At 42.5% G+C, this 17,117-nt stretch overlaps 1 protein-coding gene and 1 long non-coding RNA gene across 2 annotated transcripts in view; both read left to right on the plus strand.

Annotated features, from left to right (window-relative positions):
* Positions 1-5,293, plus strand: part of LOC126497499 (uncharacterized) — a 202,967-nt gene extending 197,674 nt beyond the window's left edge. The window contains exon 3 of the long non-coding RNA XR_007590630.1: positions 5,182-5,293. This is a non-coding gene — a long non-coding RNA (uncharacterized lncRNA). The remainder of the gene's footprint in view (positions 1-5,181) is intronic.
* Positions 5,294-5,424: 131 nt separating this feature from the next.
* On the plus strand, positions 5,425-17,117 carry Krr1 (KRR1 small subunit processome component homolog). Its single transcript, XM_050135573.1, has 10 exons — positions 5,425-5,569; positions 8,276-8,448; positions 9,920-10,054; positions 10,311-10,436; positions 10,518-10,601; positions 11,737-11,793; positions 12,613-12,783; positions 15,524-15,601; positions 15,684-15,777; positions 16,612-17,117. The coding sequence occupies exons 1-10, from the start codon at positions 5,488-5,490 to the stop codon at positions 16,752-16,754; spliced, it is 1,143 nt and encodes a 380-aa protein (XP_049991530.1). The 5' UTR covers positions 5,425-5,487; the 3' UTR covers positions 16,755-17,117.

Genomic DNA, 17,117 nt, shown 5'->3' on the forward strand with positions numbered 1-17,117 from the left:
TAGCCAGTTTTTGCTGGCAGGCTACATTTTGTGGTTACAAAAAAAGGATCAACCATTTTATTATTTATCCCTAAAAATAATCATATAAAAATATTAAAGGAATCACAAATCTAATCTTATTTATTAACATAAATAAGTGTCCCAATTTATCCCAGGGAGCTCTGATATCAGAGTACTCACTGATCATGGACCCAGGATCTCAAGACACTCCTCCCATGATGCTTTGGACGCATAAACTTGACATTGATTTGCTGGGGCTTCTGGGAAGGGTGCTCTTATGTGTTCTCAATTGAATGTGCGTTTCTAGGGAACAATCTGGAGACTTATCAGATCAATAAAGGGACTAGCAAAGAAAAGCAGGTTATAATCACCATGTGCTCATAAAGTATAATTATGAAAAGTTTGAGTTATCACTTCTCCCAATGGGCCTTGGGCAGCTAGATTTTTTTAAATGGAGAATTTGCAATAATGAGGTTACAATGTTTACTAATACCATAAAGTGGCTTACTTCAATATATATCCATTAAGTATTTAAAACACTTTCTGTAAAAATTTTATTTCATTCCCAACCATCTGGAATTAGCACCATCATGGATGGGGGATGCATATAAATTTAACAATTGACAAACGATCTGCTTTCTCAGATGTTCAAATATTCCTCCTGTGTTGTGTATAGAAATACAATTCTGTAGTTTGTTCTCTTTGTGTAAAATAATTCTCAGCGATATCACTATGTCTCATGTGCCACTGATTAAATCTTGAATATTCGTGCAGGCCTTTAGAAACCCTCTGCTGCTATGCTCCAACCTAATACTAAGAAATGAGTTTGAGCTCTCCTTTAGGGAGGAGGAATAACTGCCAATTAAATCAAAGCTGTTGCTTACCAATAAGAGAAAGCATGAAGAGAAAGGTCAAACTGAAAGAAGTAGGCAAAAGAAGGGTAAGTTCCCAGCGACATATAAATGTTCTGTTGGTCTAGAGCCCAAAGAGACTAATATTCAAGAAGTGCTGGATATTTTAGCCACCAAACATCCCCTGTCCTTACAAGTCTTACTGGGTAAACAGGGTACTGAGTCCCAGATGATGGAGGCAAAGATGAAGGAAACAGAGCAGGGTTGCCCATCAAGAAACCCAGAAGATAAACGGACATGTTGTCAAACTGCCTTCTAAATACTACGGCTATGCATAGATTAGTGCTCTCTCACTTGGCCAGAGAGAGCCCCTGAGTGGTGTGTCACAGTGGACGTGGTGAGGATACGTGACTGTCGAATGCTCAACCCTAATGGGACAGCTACACCAACCCACTCCTCAGAGGCCAGGGAATGTCACAGAATAGGAGCAGAAAGAGCATCAGAGCTGGAAGGTCAGCTCAACTGCTGTGAAGCACTGTCTGCAGATAGGTCGTGTCTCTTCCCCTAATGAAATTGCTGCAGCTAGGGTTTCGTGCACAGTGCTCGTGCAGGGGAGGCCAATGAGGTTCTAGCAGGAAGCACTACTTAGACTCGGTGGATTACAACAAAATGTAAGGACATGAAGGTGAGAGAGGGGCAAGGAGGGATGTCCAAGGGGAGCGAGATGGGGAAGCCGGGGTTGGGTCTGTTGGAGACACAGGGGAAATACAGGAAATTGTCAAAGAAGAAGTAATAGGCTTTTGGGACGAAACCTAGCAGAATAATGAGCAGTTTCCTGGACTTGGTTTTGATAAGTTCGTCCTCCACAGAAAGAAGAATGGACTGACTTGACTGCGTGGCATGCTCGTTCCAGACCAAAGCATTTCCTGTCTCTTAGTGATGGAATCAGACAAACCCCAAATCATAGAGATACCAGCCAGTGTTTCTCAATCTTGGGACTATTGACATCTTAGATAAATAGTTATTTGTTGTTGGGGGCACAAATTCTAGGGCCTTACCCATGTACAATATAAATTGGGCCGATAGTTGAAAACAATTTCTTCTTTGATGTTCTTGCTTCTTTTTGTTGTTTTCCTGGGGGTTAGTGTGGCAGATGTGCACGCTTTATGTTGATAGATTGTTTTCCAAAATGCTGGCAATTTTGTCCATTTCCGCTAGAAGCATTTGAAAATCATCTTTCTTCTAGCTGTATTAATTTTGTTATGATTTCTTTCTGGTGGTGATGCGGTGATTTATTTATCTGTTTGTTTGTTTATCTATTTAGACAGCGTTTCTCTGTGCAACAGCCCTGGCTGTCCGGAAATCTGTAGACCAGGCTGGCCTCAAACTCACAGAGTTCTGCCTCTCGCCTGCCTCTGCCTCCTGAGTGCTGGGATTTAAGGCATGTGCCACCACTGTCCAGCCAGAAGTGATTTTTCATTGTGACATCTGTACACTGTCCCTGTAGTAATGAAGTTGAGAGTCCTACATAAAACAGCCCTTCGTGTGGATTCTTCTGATTAATAAATATGTATTTACATACAGAAAGAATTGTAAGAGTCTAAAATGGTCATGGGGAGATGGCTGGCTGCCCCTGAGAAAAACAAATGAAGTTAAAGCTCGAGTTCAAGGGCTTATTGCTGCAGAATTCTTTCTTGCGAGGGAATGGTCAGCATCATTGTTCTATCCAGTCTTCAACTTATTGTGTAAAGCCTGCTCACTACTATACAGGTAAACTTCACCTAAGGATCACAGAAACATCTCAGGAAGTATTTGACTATATATGGGCACGTTGGCCCAGTTAGGTTGCCTATTAATAACTTTTTATTGGGTGATCTATATCCTTTTATTCATTCCAAGCCAAGAATATTAGCCAAATCAGTGCGTTGCAAATATCTTCTCAAATTTCATATCGTTAATTTTATAACATGGTTTCTTTGATATAAATTTCCTTTGGGTGCTTGTTTGGTTTTTGAAACAGGATCTCACTGCGTTGCTCAGGCTGGCCTGGAAATCACTGTGTAGACCTGGTTGGCCTCAAACATGAGGTGTTTCTCCTGGCTCAACCTATCAAGTACTGGGACTGTAGGCCACTATGGTGAGCAGCATATAACCTTCCAAATTATTGATTTAATATTTTACGATAAATGAGTAACGGGCTCACTAAAACTTAGTTGAAATTACACAGGCCAAATTACACAGGCCATGTGGATGCCATCTATCTGATAACAACTTTGAGTTTCTAACCTTCTAAGTTGACCTCAGATGACTTTGTGGTGTTTATTGAAACCATTCCTGTGCTTTCAATGCTTAAACAGTTCTCGGAAGAAGAAACTTTCAGGAAAGGAACCCAGACCAACATCCCCATGTGTGAAAAGCACAGTTGAGAGGGGCTCCAAGTTCAGACTCATTCCAACACATGCTACATGCTATTATGCTTGATTCTTAAAACTAGTTGAACGCATTTCAGTGGGTCATGTTCTAAGGGCTTACATTATAAGGCATCAGTTTGTATACAGAAAATTTCATTCAAATTTGTTTAAAACATAGTCTAAGTCAATGGTTTTCAACCTTCTGGTTGCTGCAACCCTTTAATACAGTTCTTCATGTTGTGGCAACCCCCCAACCATAAAATAATTTTCGGTGCTATTTCATAACTAATTTTGCCACTGTATAAATCATAATGTAAATATATGTTTACATCAGTGATTTCCGACGGTCTTAGGGACCCCTGTGAAAAGGTTATTTGATCCCCTAAAAAGATTGTGGCCCACAGGTTGAGAAACACTTGTCTAAAGCAGTTTCACTAAACATATGTCAGCACTCTTCTTTAAGTTACTGTAGAAAAGCGTAGTTAATTTTTATTTTAATCGGACTGAAAATATGTATATGTATTGAGGAAAACGTTCTGTTAATTTTATGTAAAGGCTTCTCCATTTACTTTTATAATACTTATTATCATATCTAATATCATCAAGTTAGTATAGTTCTACATTTAATCATATTATTTTCATCAAGGACAAAAAAATACGTAACGTAAGTTTTATAGCCTTCGTCGGGCGGTGGTAGCGCAGGCCTTTAATCCCAGCCCTCGGGAGGTAGAGGCAGGCAGATCTCTGTGAGTTCGAGGTCAGCCTGGTCTAAAAGAGCAAGTTCCAGGACAGGCTCCAAAGCTACAGAGAAACCCTGTCTTGAAAATGCAATTATATTAAATGTTACTTTTCAATTAATTTATTCATCTTTGGTGCTAGATTTGTTTTTAAATGGAGGCTTTCATTTCTCATGTGTAGTTACTTCCTCCCTACTCCTCTTTCTATACCACTTTCTATATCATTGGCTCCTGAGTGCAAGTAAAATATTTTTAAAATTCATTTACCTTCTAAACATATAGATCCAGTTTTTAACTTGTATTTAGAAGACTGATTAACAGCATGATTAGGCAAGAGAATGAATCGTGTGAAGCTGGAACAATTTTATTGTTGGGCCCTGATAAATCTTTTTCTTAATGGGCAGTTCTGGTATGAAAGCATCTATAATGGGTGGCCTGCAGAGCCTTAGGACCTTAGACTTAGTTGCTAATTACTCATGTTCTTATATTACTTATAATAATATTTTAAAAGAACGTTCATATCTTTTTTTTTTTTTTTTCGAGACAGGGTTTCTCTGTGGCTTTGGAGCCTGTCCTGGAACTAGCTCTTGTAGACCAGGCTGGTCTCGAACTCACAGAGATCTGCCTGCCTCTGCCTCCCGAGTGCTAGGATTAAAGGCGTGTGCCACCATCGCCCGGCCGTTCACATCTTTTGAAATATGAGTAAATTGACTTTGAATTTAAACGTTGAAGCTGGGTGTGGTGGCACACGCCTTTAATCCCAATATCCTGGAATCAGAGGCAGACACATCATCGTGACTTTGAGGCCAGCCAGGTGTACATAGCAAGTTCCAGGCCAGCGGAGGCTATATAGTGAAAGACCATGTCGTGTAAAACCAAAATAAATAAATCCATGTTGAAAAGTCACCTAAAATCCATGTTGAAAAGTCACCTAAAATCAATCTGGGAAGTGAGAGCCACACAATAATCCTCCTCAAATAAGAACCTTTCTGTTTTGTCTTGAGGCAGGCCCCTCTGCTTAGCTCTGGAACTCGCTTTGTATGCCAGGCTGACCTCGAATTTACAGAGATCAACCTGCCTCTGCTTCCTAAATGCTGGGATTAAAAGTGTGCGCCTTTAATCTTTCTGTCTCTGTCTCTCCTTCTTACCTCCCTCCTCTCGCTTTCTCTCACCTTTCCCAAGAAAGAAGTTCCTAGCCTGTTGCTACAAGCTGCTACAATGTAGAGCTTGGTCCTACAGAACTACAATTCCCAGCATGCTGTGGACCTCCGCGGTTGCAGTGCACCCTGGGAAGGAAGTGTACTGCTCCTCCCCCCCCCCCCCCCCCCCCCCCCCCCCCCCCCCCCCCCCACTGGCTACGCGCGCATGTGCACTGAGACCACGCAGACCTCGCCGGGATTCTCCGGAACTCATTTTGTATCTTAGACGTAGTAACCGGCGGGATTAGAGAACAGTTCTACTTCCGGTGCCGCCGGAAGCAATTTCGCGATGGCAACTTCTGCGGACGAGCCTGGGAAAGCAGCTAGGAAAACTGACTCTCAAAAGCCGAAGCAGAAGCGCGAGAACCAAGGTGAGACAGAGTGAGAAGCGAAGCCTGGAGCTGGTGGATCTTAAAGCAGTCGTCTTTTGTTTTCTTAGCTGAGGACGTGGGTTTAACTCTTTTAGACTGAGGTACCCTCAGTTGGGATTGCTAATAATTGGGAGGTGTGGACTGCGCCGGCCACGTGTTTCTAACCCAGTGCTTTTAGGGGCACCCCTGACAAGGAGAGCTGATGTGCATTCTGTCTCCGGTAAAAACACGGGGGTTAGGAAATTGTGGAAGGTAGCCGGGCGGAGATGTCGCACGCTTTTTTCCCCCTGCACTCAGAAGGCAGAGGCAGACGGATCTCTATGAGTTCGAGGGCAGCCTGGTCTACAGAGTGAGTTCTAGGACAGCTAGAACTGTTACACAGAGAAACCCTGTTTCCAACAAACAAAAAGATCTAAAGAAATCGTGAAAAGCGAGGCAGTATTTTGTAGCGCTCTGCGCAGAGGCAATTAGGAGGATACGAATCGGGATCAGGTGGGATCGATAATCATATGTACAGTGAGCGCTGGTGACGGAGTGAGGAGCACGTTAAAAGGTGGGGGCTGAGCGAGCTGGGAAGTTTGTCAGAACTTTTATCTGATTGCTAAATTACTACAGGACACAGTTCAGTCTTTAGCTTTGACTGGTAGTTTGATTTTTGATGCCCGAGTGTGGTTCCTCTCTTGCGTTATTTTTTTTTAACCTATCTTCAATATGAAAATAAATCCTAAAGAAATGTATTTAGAAAGTTTTTTTTTTAATTGTTACGTTTTAAAACTAAGTACGTAAAGCACGGCAGGGACTATAGGCATCCGTAAAAGATGAAACCAACGCTTGAGGACCGACAGACTTTTAGGAAGAGTTCACGTTTTCCACGCGTCAGTCACAGGGGATATTTTCCTTCTTGGTACCCGGAGTAACTAGTCTGACTCGACCTTTCTACAGTCGTTATCGTTTTCAACACAGTGCTTTGGTTTTGCCTCAGCAGAATGAAAGGAAACTCGTATGCCTGCAGCAACTTAGCTTCTCCTTGGTTATTAACCAAGGTGATGTTTGCAGGTGTGATTTTTTTTTTGTTTTCTTTTTCGCTGTTGCATAATACTGCCTTATATGAAACACCTTTGGATTCTCCCGTTGATGGACATTTGGGTTCTGCCCACTCTTTGCTATTGTAAACACCTTTGTGCCTGTCATCTGGGAATGCCCAAGGATTTCTGTAAGGAACATAGGATTGGAAACTGAGTTGCAGGGTGTGTTCAGGTTATGCTAACACTGCTACAGGGAGCTGGGCCAGGTTTTTTCTTTAAGGGAAGGTTTATTTAGGCTCACTGTGAGGGTATAGTCAGCCATGGTGGAGAAGTGGTGCCAGTATGGCTCACTCACAGGTAAGATTTTGATGGCTGCAAATTTACAGTAATTTTATCATTTCAGTTTTGAAAATGCACTGTTTTGAAGGTAAGAGATTGTATCTGGTTGTTTTTAATCGGGCATCCCTGTTGAAGTCGCACCGTTTCACACGTTTTGGGGCTATTTGTGCTTCCTCTGTTGTGCAAACCTCATCTGTTTCTTTTGCCCTTCGGTGCTTTGGTGTGTGCCCATTTCCCCTGGACTGACTGGTAGCGTTTGGCGTGTTTAAATGGAACAGGGACACACGCATGCATTTTACCAGTTTTTGTAGCATTTTAGTTCACATTTTGAGAAAGAAGCTGCGGGAGAATGGATGGTTTGTGAGGGCTCGTTCTTAGGATTTCAAACGAAAAATAGCAAAGTGGGTGTGAGGAGAAACGCAGAAAGCAAATTTTCCTAACTGGGACTGATAATGTGGCCAAAGACTAGCTCTTCAGGCTCAGTGGTTTACAGAGTGCCAGATGAGATCGTTTAAGTAGAGGTTTCTGGCCCTCACCCAGAGGTTGTGATTACTGTGTCTCGAAGGAGCTCCAGATAGCACTTCCCATAAACTCACACACGTGTGCTGGTGCTGCAAGTTCACGCTGATGGTGTCTTTGAGTAGAGTCAGTGTGTAGCTATTAGATTTGAGCGTTTTTAAAGATCTGAGACAGGAAGCTCTAAGACATGCGGGACTCTCTGGAGGAGTTTTTATTTAGTTATTAGTGTGCTAGGCTATTTCAGCTTTTGGCCCTTTGGGTCTGGTAGTCATTTTGGATTGAATATCTTCATAAAGTAGAAATAATAATAGTGGTTCTTTTATTCATAAAATGTGTGTTGAAAGCTCTTTGGAAAACTTAAAATCCTATCACAGTGATTGTTAATTGATGGTATACACCAGAATCCACTTTTAAAACATTTACACACACACACACAATCTACATACACGGTTGCATGCAGATATTCTATACCAGGAAAGTCAGATTATTAAAATGATAGAGGGGTGTTTGAACCATAATCCAGTGCAGTAGAAGTGTCTTAATTGCTGTCTACCGATACATCCCAGTTAGAGTGGATACAAGAAAGGGTGCCCCTGTCCGTGAAGAATTTGTTCTGATGAAGCAACTGCAGTGTGTTCACATGGTCTGATATGGTATGATGATAATAAGATGATGATGGTAGAGTCGTGGTCATGATGTTGAATAACGTGAAAGCTGGAGGGGAGGAAATGGAGGAGTGTATCGGGGAGCTTATAAAGATGTGCACAGATTATGCACTCATTGTCTGAAGGACCATTATGATGTGGAATTCTTTCTTCTGCAGATGAGGCAGAACTCCTCACTGTCCCTGATGGTTGGAAGGAACCGGCTTTCTCCAAAGAGGACAATCCCAGAGGGCTCTTGGAGGAAAGCAGCTTTGCAACCTTGTTCCCGAAATACCGAGAGGCTTACCTGAAGGAGTGCTGGCCTCTGGTGCAGAAAGCCTTGAACGAGCATGTAAGCAGGCTTTAAACATTCTTTTGAGATTTTGGTCTTGCCTTTGCCTTTACTTTTTGGTTTTTCAAAACAGGGTTTCTCTGTGTAATACTTAGCCCTAGCTGTCCTGGAACTCGCTCTGTAGACTAGGCTGGCCTAGAACTCACAGAGACCTGCCTGCCTCTGTCTCTTGAGTGCTAGAATTAAAGGCATGCGCTACTACAGTTCAGCCTGTCTTTACTTTTTATGAAATTTGCATGTGCTGGTGGATTTTGGTTTCAGAGATGCTGACATATCTGGTTAGTTTGATTCTTTTTGTATTTAAAAGAACCAAGGTAAACTTTATTCTTAGAGTTTTTTTTTTTTTTTAAAAAAAACCTTTGTAACTTTCTTATTTTTATTTTATGTGCATTGGTGTTCTTTTGCCTGCTTGTATGTTGTATGAGGGTGTCATATCTTAGAGTTACAGACAGTTGGGAGCTATCATGTGGGTGCTGGGAATTGAGCCCTGGTCCACTAGAAGAACAACCAGTAGTCTTAACTACTGAGGCATCTCTCCAGCCACCTACAGTTCATTTTTAATTTTGTGCATAATAAAGTGAGAATTTCCTGTAAGTTTCATAATGTAGAGGTGTCTCAAACTGTCTGAAGTCACCTGTGACTTCTAGAATTCCAAATGCCTTTTTCAGGAGGTAATGGTTACCAGGTTGAGCCAGGCATGTGTCAAGTTTAATTTTAAACCAGAACTGCTGATACTCCAGTGTTTCCCTATTTTTTTCCTGCTGACCAATCTCTACAGTGGTGGCGTTGAGATAATCACTGCCGACCATGACTGAGGATTCCTCTGAATGTGTCACACGTCCGCAAAGAGCATTTTGCTTTGTTCTGTTCAACTGTAGTTCTTGGGGCTGCGGAGATGGCTCAGTTGGTAAAACGCTTGGCAGTCAAGCGCTAGGACCAGAAGAGTTCTATCCCCGGAACCCTTGTAAACAGCCAGGCAAGGAAACAGAACCCATGAGCAGCCATGCTAACTTAGCTGGGGAGCTCCAGGCAGGGCCTGGGGAGCAGCACAGGGAGTTGAGCTCTGGGCTCTACATGCCATGTATGTGAACGTGCACACTCCCTCTGCTCCTGCTCCCATGCGCACAGAGGAGATTATTTGCTGGACTTCTGGTTATTGCTGTTGAGGTCAGTGCTCTTCTTTACTGCTGCCTGCTTCTGTCACCCGTGATTTGCTTTGTATTTAGTCCCTTAATAATGTAGAAAGAAATGTGAAAGGAAAATCCTTTCTCAGTCTTGGTTCCAATTGCGTCGGTTTCTTATCTCTTGTCAAATATGAAATTAATCCAGACCTCATTATTTGTATTTAATTGCCCAGCGTCTTCCTAAGTGGAAGTTGAAAATGTATTAGTTAGCTCAAAGGCGGAGCGATTGGTAGGTGGGTGGGCGTGGCCCTATAACGATCTAAAAGCAAACCCTTTCTTCCTCGCAGCATGTTAAAGCAACGCTGGACTTGATTGAGGGTAGCATGACTGTGTGTACGACCAAGAAGACTTTTGACCCGTACATCATCGTCAGGGCCAGAGACCTAATAAAGCTCTTGGCGAGAAGTGTTTCCTTTGAACAGGTGTGTGTGTCTGGGACCCGGCCGGGGTGTGTGTACACAGCTAGCTTGGAGAGCTCCTGGCCAGTGAGAGGCTGCTTAAAAAATAAGGTGGGCGGTGCCTGGGAGGAAACTGGGGAGCTTGTTCAGCAGCCTGGAGTACTGTCTTTCTGCCTCTCTCGCCTTCCCTCAACTTTCATGTCTGTGCTTAGATTTTATTAGCCTGGGCTTATAAGAAGAATAAGAACAATGTTTACAAAGTTTTTTTTCCTCCGGAAAGGCAGTACGGATACTTCAGGATGATGTTGCCTGTGACATCATTAAAATCGGTTCTCTGGTGAGAAATAAAGAGAGATTTGTGAAAAGAAGACAGCGCCTTATCGGTCCCAAAGGATCTACACTGAAGGTACTTGTCATCAGTGGAGTGGTAGCATCTCTATAATTGACTTCTCTATGCACTGAGCTTGAATTTCCTGTTTTGATGCAGGCGTTGGAACTCCTAACAAACTGTTACGTCATGGTGCAGGGGAATACTGTTTCAGCCATTGGGCCTTTCAGTGGCCTGAAGGAGGTAAGGATTAGGATCTGATATTTTTGCCAGAGGAAAATGAAATTACTTGGTAGTAATATAATTGTTCCTTGGGTGATAATCATTTTGTATTTTTGGAATGTGCTTTGATTTCTCGTTTGTAAATTGTACACCACTTCACTCCTGGAGTCCAAGGTGTTTTGGGGGAAGCCTTTGACAGCTGTGGAGACATCCATTCTGAGTTAGGTATGTGCATCTTCAGCTGCCCCGTTAGAAGATTTTAAAGGTAGTTCACATCTGAGTAGCTCATGTGGGCGTATTTGAAGCACTGAGCAGAGGCCTTGATTTGTAGTGACGTATGCAGCCAGTAGAGGTCAGACTCTGAAAACTTCCCTCAAGCCACATTTTCTTTGGTTTAAGTGTTTTTTTCATGAATGTTTTCTGTAACTTGTCAAATGTTTTGAGAAAACCCTTGGAGCACATCTTTCTGTCAGGTCTTCACACTGCTTTGAGCTGGAGCTGGCTGGTCAGTTGTTTCCCTCTTGGGGCTCTTTAGTAGTAATTCTGTTGGCCTCTCTCTCAAATTGCTGCCTCTTTTCTAATGGAGCAGTAATATATCAGATATTTTACAGTTTTAAAAGTTTTAAAAATTTTACATAATTATGAAAAGTAGATCTGAGATATGGTTTTATCTCCATTTTGCAGAAATAAAGATGAAATGGGAACATTAATTGACTTTTACATGATGTGGCAGTCCCAGGATGATGATCAAATGTTATCAAATCATCATCAACTGTTTTGCAGAGCAGGCAATCAAACCTAAGGCCTTGTGCACCACAGGCAAGCACTCATCTCCTGAGCTATAGTTCCTGTTCCAGGATTTGAACCCTCCTTACCTTTTGACTCTAGATCCAGCCCTTTTCCTCTAGAGCACACCTCTGGGGTCCTGGCTGTTGTGTTAGTTGTCTACTATATGGTAACGTAACGAAACATCTTTTTGATTGAGAAGGTTGACTCCTGATATAAGAGGTCTAGAAGCCACTCAGAACAATTGAGAAGCTATGTCCAGTGTCGCGATTAGTCCCTGACCCATAGGATGTTTTACAGTAAGTTAGTCCTTTTCTATCCAGTTTATTGAAATCTTTGTGACTGCTTCATTTTCCTTTGTAAATTTCAGGTTCGAAAAGTCGTCCTTGATACCATGAAGAACATCCATCCAATTTATAATATTAAAGTGAGTGCTAATTGTATATCATTAATTAATGATTGTCAGGCTTGACTGCATAAATTGCTTTTGAAAATGAAGCATTCTATGAAAATACAATATGCACAGATAGGGCAAAGCTATTTCGGGTGACTTGGGGGTAGAATTCACCCCACCCTTTGGTGCTTGTATAACCCTTGTACAAACTAGGGAAGGAGATACTGTCATTTACTGTAGTGCTCTAATGCATTGAAAATAAGCCTCTCAGAACTGACTGTAGATAATGGCACTCACATTCTATGTATCTTTGTCTAAGTGTGGTCTCTCGGGTTGCATTAAGGCTTCCTTTGGGATTTAGTGTTCGCATCGTTGCCCCCTTTGGGAGAGGCCTGTCCTGCTCCTGTGTGCCATGTCACTGATGGGGCCGGCACGCTGCTGTAGCACAGCGGTCTGCGGTGAGAGCCTGTGGGGAGTGCACTTAAATGTGAAGTTGGAAAGTCACTAAGATTGGGGTAAAAGTTAAACTTTCCATTACTGGGCTTTTCCCCATGCTCCCTCAGTTACTCCTGAAGCATCTTGCCCGCAGGAAGCCCCGCTAATTAAGACTTCTGTTATCAAGTTGAACTTCAGTGTAATGCTGGCAGGGACGCTAAGCTTCATTTTCATGTTTACACTCAATCCAGATCAATTTCTGATGTTTGGCCAGCTGCGCAGGTTTAAAGTAGACATCCTTGCCATTGGTTCGTTCTCCTGAACACACCAGGAGCTCCTCCTTTCTTTTCAGAAGAAGTGTTAACAAGCGTATGAGTTTTAAAATTTTAAATTTTATTTATATGTATGTGCCTAAAGACCTTGATGATTAAACGGGAGTTGGCCAAAGATTCCGAGTTACGAACCCAGAGTTGGGAAAGATTTTTGCCACAGTTCAAGCACAAAAATGTGAACAAACGCAGGGAACCGAAGAAGAAGAGTGTTAAGAAGGAGTACACGCCATTCCCTCCTCCGCAGCCGGAAAGTCAGGTGAGTGTCGTGGTAAATGCAGGACAGACGAAACTGACCTGGTTTTGGGAATGTTACTGAGAGTGTAGGTTGGGAGTAGGTGTGCAGGCATCAGGATGTGAGAACTTGACAGCAAGGGTCTGGGGAGTGATCATCACCTGTGGTAAACGATTGGGGGAGGTGTCAGGCAGCCAGTGTTCTGTATGTAAAAGAAGCCCAGGGAGTTAACGTTTTGTGACCATGTACTGAATCATTTTAGAAGTCTTAACTCTCATCCATTTGCTTCTAAGTTATGGATTCCTTCACTTTTTACCTTCTCTCTGGTTCTTTACGCTCATGGCCAGGACTTCTGTTCCTTTCTTCCCCCATCTCTTTTTCATGTGCCTTTGTCTTTCAGCCACACCCTCCCAGCAAAACCCAAAATCTTAAAGTTTAGGCCAAAAAATTAAAGTGGAGAAAAGTCCTATTTTTGGATTAAAGTCACTAAGAATTCATGTCTCCAAGCTCTCTCGGCCTGTGTGGCCGTCCTTTGTGTCTCTCTCTCTCCAGCTCCCTCTGACACCAGGCAGACACAAACACTGACATTTTACGGACAACAATTTTTGAGGCCATCAGAAAAGAATGATCCCCCATCACCACATTAGTCCTTTCTTCTTGCTTGGATTTTATCTGTACCTACCTGGAATTTTGTTTATTTCCTCTTTGCCTGTACCGTAAAATATCCAGTCTTTACTAGGTTGTTTCTGATAGGAACATCTTCCGTTCCTCACAGTCCTGTGTTGTTTCCAGGGAAAGTCTAAGGGCCAGGGGTGGGAAGTATTAGAGTGAAGATTATCATGAGAAAATGTGAATGCCAGGCAGGGAAAGGAGGAAAAGTGAGACCAGATGGGAGATTGGAGCAGGGGTGGGGTGCCATGCTGTGACTTCTACGACTTTGTGGGAAGTCCTGACATTAGGAATTGTGATGTCTCTGACTTTCTCCCTTTTAAAGAGTGCTTTGGCTCTTTTAAGATCTGTGCTTCCATGTGGACTGTAGGCTTGCTTTTTCCATCTGTGAAGAATACTAATCGCTGTGGGTAGCATGGACATTCATCAGTCCTGACTCCTTGAATCTATTAGCAAGGAAGAGGCTTTCATCTTCTGTATTTGTTTCTTTCATTAGTGTTTTATCATTTCCATTGCAGAGGTCTTTCTTAACTTTCTGGTTCTGTACGAAAATGTGTGCTCTAACGAGTAAGATTGCTTCCAGTCTTGCTCAGTCATGTTTTCCAGGACATCCATGAATGTAGCCCACTGCATTTGTAGATGAGTCATGGTGTAATATGAAAAGATTGGACACCCTTGAACTTAGCAAATTGTTATTGGGGGCGTAGAAAAGCTAATGGCTTTGTATGATGGTCTTTTCCCAAATGCATTCATCAGTTCTAATACTGGTATATTAGAGTCCTTAGCTTTTTCTACATAGTTACATCTGTAAACAGGTCATTTGATTTCCTGTTTGCCTTTTTTCTTACCCAATTGCTGTGGCTACAGCCTCTGGTGCTATGCTGAATAAAAGTATTGAGTGGACATCTTTAGTTCTTGATCTTACAGAGTTTTCCAGTGTGATGCTGACTCTGGGTCTCTTACTCATAGCGTTTATGTTGAATTTTATTAACTCCTTTCACTGTATCCATTGAGGTGACTATGGATTTTGTGTTTGATTCTGCTTCGGTCTTAGCATGTATTGATTTGTGAAGAACTGTCTGCAAATTTTGATTTACTGGCCGTTCTTTCATCCATACCCCTGCAGAGTAGGAACATTCTCTCCCCTTGCTCAGTAGGGAAGATATGTTTTTCTTGGGCTGCTGTTATGGGCTTTTTAATATTAAATACTTTATCTCTTGGTGATACCCCATGTATTCATGCTCATTCACCCCAAAATAGTGAATACACCTGTTACTTTGACTCTCTGAGGAGAGGGAAAGGCCCGGCACCTCCATTTTTCTGGCTTAGAAGTTTTTTGAAACAGTAGTGCCTCCTTGGACCTGTCCTCATACCTTTCTTTGAACAGTGTATTTTATCTGACGTGTTCATGGGTCAGTGTCCTCGTGGAGCTGTTAACGAGGATTAAACCTCAAGAATTAAGATAGTAAGCCCAGCAGTGGTGGCGCACGCCTTTAATCCCAGCACTCGGGAGGCAGAGGCAGGCGGATCTCTGTGAGTTCGAGGCCAGCCTGGTCTACAAGAGCTCGTTCCAGGACAGGCTCCAAAAGCTACGGAGAAACCCTATCTGGAAAATCAAAAAAAAAAAAAAAAAGAATTAAGACAGTGACTTTGTGTTCCTTCTCTTCTTCCCTTTGAGACAGGGTCTAGCCCTGTTGACGTGGTTAGCCTTGAGTTCCATTCTCTTACCTTAGTCTCTCTGGGTACTACGACTAAGGCCTGCTCAGCCTCACCTGGCTTGAATCCTCATGGCTTCTGTCCGTTCTAAGTCATGTTCCACCTTCTTGGAGTCTCAAGTTCCACCCCTCTGCCCTGAACCCGTCTGACTCCATTTTCTGAAACCCTGACTTTGGTCCTGAGTTAATGAGCTTGTGTCTCATGAACAGCAGCTTCTGTCCTATCGCCACGCTTGTATTAGCCTCAGTGCACACTTCCTCCTGTGTGACCAGCTGATTAGAGTGCCCATTCCACACTGTCACCCCAGGACGCCGTGGCTTCTTAGGAAAGCACCTTCATCTGCATTATTTGATCTAACTGTGAACCCCGTCTCTGATAGATTGATAAAGAGTTGGCTAGCGGCGAGTACTTTCTGAAGGCGAAACAGAAGAAGCGGCAGAAGATGGAAGCAATCAAGGTGAGGCTCCAGGGGCTCCTCACAACATTCCCAGCAAAGTTTGGTACCACTTGTGTTTACTAACGTGTTTCTCCTGGTGTAGGCCAAGCAAGCAGAAGCTCTTACGAAGAGGCAGGAGGAAAGAAACAAGGCGTTTATTCCACCTAAAGAAAAGCCGGCTGTGAAGCCAAAGGAAGGTAAGTAACTAGATGCATGTCCATCTCACACACCTAGGCAAAGTAGTGTATAATCAAGGCTTTTATATTCGAGGGGTGCTGCATATAGGACCCCGCAGCCTCTGCCCTGGGCTGTAAAGGTGTAAATTGAGAGCCGTCTGTTGCCTCAGTGAAGACAGCTGCCAGGTCGCAGGCCTTTGCTATCTGTGGCTTGGAAGCTGATATCCGTGTCAGCTCGCACTTCACCTTAGCTTAAAAGCAAAGCCACAGGAAGTCTCGATCAGGTGTCTGGCCTCATTCTGTCCACCCTCTCTAGTTTCTTTGCCTCTGGTGACACTTGTCAGAGCGACCCTCCAAAGGCAGCATTTTTCTTTAAAGTTTCAGTAATTATAATTACTACTATAGTAAAGCAGTTGCTTCAGAGTTGGAGGTCTAAAAATGTGTCAGTCATTGGAGGTACAGACATTTGTCTTTTGATTCTCTCGTGGTTGGAAAACTGGAAACTACCTTTATAAAAGAAAGTTTCACCCTTTTAAAATTGCTTTCTGTAGCCTTTTGACACCAGCGCTACAGTTTGGCCTGTTAAGATCACCAGGTGCTCTCACATAATAAAATAAGCCTTGTTAAAACTGAATACTTTTTATGGAATCCAATTCTAAATTATTTTGTATGCAATATAGAAAATTATGATGACATACTAATCTAATGAATACTCAAAGGAGTTGACTGTAATTGAGTATATTATCTTGCCATTTTATCTGTATGATTTGTTTTCTCAATTCTTAGGTCTCTTAAGATGATCTCTTAATTGTTAAAAAATGTGAAATTTGAATATTTTCTTCTAAAACTTTGCAGCTCCTGCTGAAACTAAGATTGATGTGGCGGCTATTAAGGAAAAGGTTAAGAAAGCAAAGGGCAAGAAGCTGGGAGCTCTTACAGCAGAGGAGGTTAAGCTTAAGATGGAGGCCGACGAAAAGAAGCAGAAGAGAAAAAAGTAACACTGCAAAAAAACCTGGAACTGAACTTTGAAAGGTGTTTCCTTTTGTAAAGGATTTTGAGATGGCTTTCTCTGCCTTACCTGGCCGTGGTCATGCTCAGGAAGTCATGACCAGAGTGTTGTCTGTTCATGGACAGTCTTTGTAAATACATTCATATATATTCTGTAGTTTCTGCGAGACAATGATAGATACCCATGTACATTGTGCCCAATCAGTCCAGACATTTTAGGAATACCTCTTTTATATAGATTTTTGGAACAAGATTATTGATCAAATCCAATGTCTTTTGCCATTGGTTAGTCTTTATAAAAATACCCAAAGCGTTTGGTTTTGAGGAAAATAAATGCAAAGTTTCCACTGCTA

This window comes from Alexandromys fortis, unplaced genomic scaffold, assembly GCF_014885135.2.
Source record: "Alexandromys fortis isolate MF-2015 unplaced genomic scaffold, M_Fortis_MF-2015_v1.1 scaffold_24, whole genome shotgun sequence".
NCBI classification, from domain to species: domain Eukaryota; kingdom Metazoa; phylum Chordata; class Mammalia; order Rodentia; family Cricetidae; genus Alexandromys; species Alexandromys fortis.